General features: G+C 43.1%; 1 protein-coding gene across 1 annotated transcript; it reads left to right on the top strand.

The window, feature by feature from the left end:
* The first annotated feature begins 533 nt into the window (after positions 1–533).
* Positions 534–5651, top strand: rcn1 (reticulocalbin 1, EF-hand calcium binding domain). The gene is given in 7 exon segments (XM_061701349.1): positions 534–929; positions 2180–2373; positions 2859–3037; positions 4289–4349; positions 4491–4660; positions 4662–4691; positions 4780–5651. Coding segments are annotated over 7 exon segments (969 nt in total). The 5' UTR covers positions 534–702; the 3' UTR covers positions 4888–5651.
* The last annotated feature ends 727 nt before the right edge of the window (positions 5652–6378 follow it).

Here is a 6378-nt window from a genome sequence, read left to right as displayed (position 1 = left end):
CATTAGTGTCCATGTGATACCTCCACTAGTACTAAACAATGCAGTTAATTGAAAGGCCTCTCAACTGAGTCGAAAACACAAGGCTTGAATAAAATATGAGCAAAACAATTTTGGACTCAGACGTTTGTCAAACAAGCTAGCAGGTGCAGGCCTGAACACGGTGAGGAAATAGGGCATTAAACAATGTTTAACCGACACACGCACATACCGTAACTTTGACACATTAAGCACGGTCACATGTTCACATTTTGCTTGTGCAGTCTGACACTGAGGCTGACATCTGAATTATCCAGCAAAAACAAAACCTATTTCTTACTCCCCATTACTCAACAAGCCTGCCGCAGCCGTTTCGGCTCCAGCTAGCTTGCAACGTGGCGCCGAAACTCCACTCGCGTACCTCTGACCAATGCCGTGCGTGGATACAAAGCAGCGTGGCGAGCACCTCTAAACGCTACGCTCTGATTGGCTAGTTAGGAGTACCCCGGAAGTTACCGCCTGTTTCTTTTTTTTCTTTCTTTTTTTGGGACCTTCCACAAGCGAACTGGGTTGTGTCACATACTTTAAATTTACAGCCACACATACTTGGCTGATCGGTCGCCTCCGGGCTTTGTGTGCAAAAAAAAAGACAATTTAGGAGCAGAGCGGAGTGGCTAAATTCGAGTGGCCTGCTTAAATACAAAAGCCCGTATTCGGTTCTGGGTGATGGATGTGTTCGGCTTGGTGTGCGCGCTGCTGCTGTTGTCGTGGACCACCGCGGCCCACGGGAAGCCCACCGCGAGGAAAGAGCGAGTCATTCACGAAACCAACCTAAACGAGCGAACTCAAGACGACAACGACAGCTTCCAGTACGACCACGAGGCCTTCCTGGGCAAGGAGGAGGCCAGGACGTTCGACCAGCTCACCCCGGAGGAGAGCAAGGACAGGCTCGGGTGAGTCCCGTTACATAACGTGGAGCGCCGTGTGTGTGAGAGTGTTTTTGTTTGTTGTTGTTGTTAATCACGCACACTCACTCAACTTCACTCCCCTTGAACTAGTGTGTTGCGTGTAACTGTTCATTAATATTTACCAACAAAGCGCGAGTGCACAAGCAATACGTGCGAATGAGAAAACTGCGCTTTATTATCGTGCCGCCGGCGTATTCCCACGCACCTAATGACGTGATTTGAATAATGGATAATCGTTAAAGAAGCATTCTTGTTGGCGGTGACGTTTGGAGTACCGTTGTGTGTCACAACTTGGGCAGTCACACACACGCCATGCTTTCTTCATGAAAAAGCATGAAATTGTTTTCTTTTGGTCCTTTGTTGGCTCCTACGTGGCTAAAGGGGGGCTCCCAGTGAGAGTGGGAGGACCCACTGGTACATCACAACGTGGCAACTGGAGTCCAAGAATACTTTGCTTAATTTGGTTTGCTGCCCCTCCCACTCCAACAATCCGACTGAAGCCCAGTCTCCTCTCATTGCGTAAAATACAGATAACAACTTGACTGATTTAATAGTTTTGAAATGCATGACATTTTAAGAATATACAGACTTTGTGCACATTTAAGTGCAGCATTCCTTTGTGCATGTTGGTGCTGTAAATAAATGGGAGGTTATTGAGAAAAAAAAGACTCATTTACACAGTTTTCCCGAAACGTGAGCGGTTTGATTTTTTTCACTCTCAGTGGAAGTTTACTCTAAAACTGACACATACAAGATAAAAACACACTGGGCAGCAACACATACAAACAGAGCATACAACAATGCTCACAGGCATTCTCTTTGCTCAGTGGGAACAGTGACTTGCTGGAGTTTAGTTGTCGAGGAGTGGCGTCCCTCACTTCTCCTCGCGCTTCTTCTAGTACGCTGCATCTGTTCCAATAGACTTCAGGGCTGTGCGGCATATTGCGCAACATAGTACTACACTGAAGGCACGTGAATTCAGACTCGCCGTTCCAAAAAAAAGTTTGCTTAAAAATCGGCAATATAGCCCGGCGGTGTGAAAGACGAGTTGTGATATAGTGGGGTTTTACTGTTTCCCAATTGGAGCAAGCAATCTAGAACGTACTTTGTTTGACCTTACATTTTCTTGTTCATGATATCCCTACGTAGCTCATAAATTGATTGGAGGTGGTATAACCCTAAGTCACAAATTGATGAAGTTTAAAAATGATTTTCTTTTGGCTTTCTCCTTCTAGTAAAATAGTGGAGCGGATCGACAGCGACGCCAATGGCCTCATTACCACCGATGAGCTCAAAGCGTGGATCAAACGCGTCCAGAAGCGTTATGTTTATGAGAACGTAGCGAAGGTTTGGGCAGATTATGACCTGAACAAAGACGACAAGATCTCATGGGAAGAATACAAGCAGGCCACCTATGGATACTACCTCGGTAGGAAAACAAATTCTTGGGATCTAACTATAATTGGGGCCTGAGCACCAGGCAGTTCCTTTATTATTCTGACTGACCTCAACATGCATAAAAAGTCCCACATTTTTGCAGTCACATGTATCCTGGTGTATTTTAGGGGTCACAAAGATGACCACCAAAATCCCACTGTCTGCCCCTTGAAACCTTTAAAAAATATTAGCCTCTGGCACCAGTTTGATGAATTAACAGGAATTTGGGTAGACATGTCTATCATAACAGCATGCACTAAAAAGTCTCAAGGACCCAAGCCAAATTTGAGGCATCTCAAGCGGGCTTACAGGCAGATGGGTGATGTTAAATCCCCAAGCTGTTTTGCCTATGCCATCTAATGTGTGCGTCAAAGTTGATGAAAATGATCATTTTGGGAACTCGCCATGAAAAAGGGAGTGCAAGGACCCGTTCATCTTGGCTTACCGCTTTAATTGTAACTGTCTTCGTATCCTCAGCCAATCCAGATGAGTTTGACGACACGACTGACCAGTTCAGCTTCAAAAAGATGCTTCCCCGTGATGAGCGGAGGTTCAAAACGGCTGATCTGGACGGGGACCAGGCGGCTGACAGAGAAGAGTTCACAGCCTTCCTACACCCTGAGGAGTTTGACCATATGAAGGACATTGTGGTACAGGTGAGCCTTCTACCAGCAAATTGTTAGAGAGAGCCACGTGCTGGTTTCAGAAAATACATTTCATTTTACAACTACTGACCTCTACTACTGAAATACAGTGGTATATATTTATAATTTATTCCTATAAGTTAAGAAAAAGATTTTGTTTAGACCATAATTTGATACATTGTCACTGACATGTTTTAGCGTGCGCAAAGCATTCTGGGAATCTGCGGAGCTAAGCTAGCCACTCGCGAACAACTTTTATCGTCAGCGAAAAGAATAAAAAATGCCACAGTGCGCCGCTTTTGGATGCAATATCCAATCAGGACGGGATACCAAAAAGGAGGTAAGCATTTATAGCTTTATTTATAGCCATTGCAATCGGAGTTCACTTTAAGTCTGCCCTCCAAATGATAGTTTGTCTATTTTTTTGGAGCGGGTCCAGAGGGATGTACTGGTTGTCCCATTTAACACTCGATCTTTAAATATGAATTTGGTCTCACGGAGCAGTTGCGTGGGAAATGTTTCGCAGTAAGGCACTATGCTGCCGTGTTCATAAAATTTGTACTACCCATTTGACAGAGTTAATTATTAAAAGGCTCATTTTTATGATGTCACTGAAAGGTACTGAGCAACTGTTCAGCCTTTGGCATCTCTCTGATTAGGCCCGATGTGGTTGAAGCTAATAAGTGGTCAGTTAGTTCCCTTAGTCATGTGGTACAGAGTCCTCTATTTTAACAGCTTCTTCCACACGATGCAACACAAGACACTTTCAAGAAGGTTTGATTGCAAGCTAGCTGCCGTCATACACTGTAGAGTTCAGTTTCAATGTATAGCTTATTCTACCTGTCCGTAAAATATTCATCAGGGTTCAGAGAGGGCATCTCACCTACAGGAAAATATGCATCCAGTGAGTTTATCGTGTGTGTAGATGAGTGCGTGCGTTGCACCCCAAATGTGTCTTTACTGTGCATGTTGGCATGCGGTTGTTAACTAATGAATGAAAGTCTCGCAGTGGACAAAGACTTCGAGCAGGGCTTTAAGTGTTTGACTACACACTTCAAATGTGGTGGGGGGAGGGGAGCTTGGTCCACATCAGCAGAGCTCCTTGAAATTGTAGTGTCAGCCTGCCAGCCCAGCTGTAAAGTGACCCCCTGTGTTGAGTTGCCCTGCCCAGGGCAACTTGTTTCTGTCTTTTATTAGTCAAAGTGAAACTTCCGGCTGCTGTTGACCCTCGTTAATGACATCACCTTGTTGTGCCAAATGCAGGAAACCCTGGAGGACATTGACAAGAACGGCGATGGACACGTGGACGAGGACGAGTACGTCGGTGAGTTCAAGCAATAAATTTGAACCAAACTGATTTGTCGTGATTAAATGGAAACAAAAGTACCCGGTATGTTTCATTGCCATTGCCTACCATCATAAATTAGAACATATTGTAATTGTAATTGTGCTTCTCTGCTTTCAGCCGACATGTTTGCTCACGAGGATGGCGGCCCAGAGCCGGACTGGCTCAGAACCGAGAGGGATCAGTTCTCTGACTTCAGAGACTTGAACAAAGATGGTAAAATGGACCGGGATGAAATCCGCCAATGGATTATGCCGCAAAACTACGACCATGCCCAGGCGGAGGCGCGGACACCTGGTCTACGAGTCTGACCAGGACAAGGTAAGACATTTTGTGTTTTGAAGTCATGTTGACACAAAATATGTAGCTAGGGCTACATGAATTGACATTATATTGTATTATTTCTCAGGACCAGATGTTGACTAAAGAAGAGATCCTGGAGAACTGGAACATGTTTGTAGGAAGTCAGGCCACCAACTATGGAGAGGACCTCACCCGGAATCATGATGAGCTTTGAGTTTCACTTTAACCTCACGTGTGTGTGTGTGTGTGTGTTTGTGTGTGTAAGTAAGTAAGAGGTTGAATTGATTTGTTGTATGACAGGAGTCTTGTTTGGCCAGCTCTCCATGTTGGAATATTGGTTTAAGAACCGTTACTGCAGATAAGGAACAAGTTGGAAGATTTGTTGATCTGTCGGTCCTACCACTAACACTTAAAGGTCAAAGTGTTTCAACGTATTGTTCTGTTTCTGATATTCAGGAGCAGAAAGATGTTCTTCCCATCGGCGGTGCCTTCCGCCACCATGTTGGCTTTGCTTCCTTACAACTGTTCATTGAATGCAGCGCTTTATGGGTAACTTTTTGATAACATTAATGTGAAGCTGCAGATCAAAGAACTGAACTTTTATTTATTTAGTTTTTTTTATCTCTTATCTGGTCAGGCATTAAAAAAAAGTTTTTAATGTTTCTTTAACTCTTTCTCTGACATGAAGTTAAGACAGTGACGTTTTAACCGCAGTGTCTGCGCAAAATATCTTTTTAGTTTAGACAGTGAAAGACTTTAAGTGTTTCAAAAATAGTTTTTAAGTGTATTTGTTTATTTGTCTGAAGGGGCCCAAATATCTCCCCTCCCCTCTTCCCCACACACTTTTATTGTTTGTGTTTCATTGTTTCCATACATCACCTTTACTGGCCCATTGTTAAGGAGTGGAAAGCATTAACAGTCTTGTTTTTCCACATTGAAAAAAAAAAAACTAAATTGTGTACAAATAAATAAACAAAAAAAGAGTATCCTTTAGGTCTCCATTGATTCTCTCCTGCGGGGGCTGACTTCTACATTTTTATATCACTATAATATATAATTTTTTTAATAATTTACCATAGGAAATGGTGATCTGATGTCTTTAGAGATGAGATAATGTTGCCTTCATCCAGTTGCTAATTTTGTTTTTTGGGGGACATTCAACTATGGTAGTGTCTACTGTACAACCAACCATCAATTTTCTATAGCGCTTTTCCTCATTAGGGTTGTGGTTGAGTTGGAGCCTATCCCAGATTACATGGGAGGAGAGGCCACCGTGGACTGGTCGCCAGGCAATCGTAAAAACAAACAACCATTCACACCTATGGATAGTTGTAAATAACCTTAAAGCATGCTTTTGGAATGTAGGAGTAAACCTGGAGAAACCCCACATACGCACAGGCAAATACTATACAGGAAGGCTGGAGAGATTCCAACCCCAAACCTGAGAAATGTGAGGCAGGCGTGTTAATCTTTTGTCCACTTTACTGCCCTCCATCATATAACAAATGTTTATTATTGTGGTTGTACAGACGCCAATTCCGATGAAGTTGGGACGTTGTGTAAAACAAATAAAAACAGACATACAATGTTTTGCAAATCCTCTTTAACATATCTTCAATTTAATACATTACAAAGACAAGAATTAACGTTCAAACTGATAAACTTGATTTTTTTTGCAAATATTCACACATTTTAAATTTGATGC

The sequence above is a fragment of the Phycodurus eques genome, chromosome 2 (assembly GCF_024500275.1).
Source record: "Phycodurus eques isolate BA_2022a chromosome 2, UOR_Pequ_1.1, whole genome shotgun sequence".
Taxonomy (NCBI): domain Eukaryota; kingdom Metazoa; phylum Chordata; class Actinopteri; order Syngnathiformes; family Syngnathidae; genus Phycodurus; species Phycodurus eques.
This window is presented reverse-complemented; position numbering and strand designations above follow the sequence as displayed.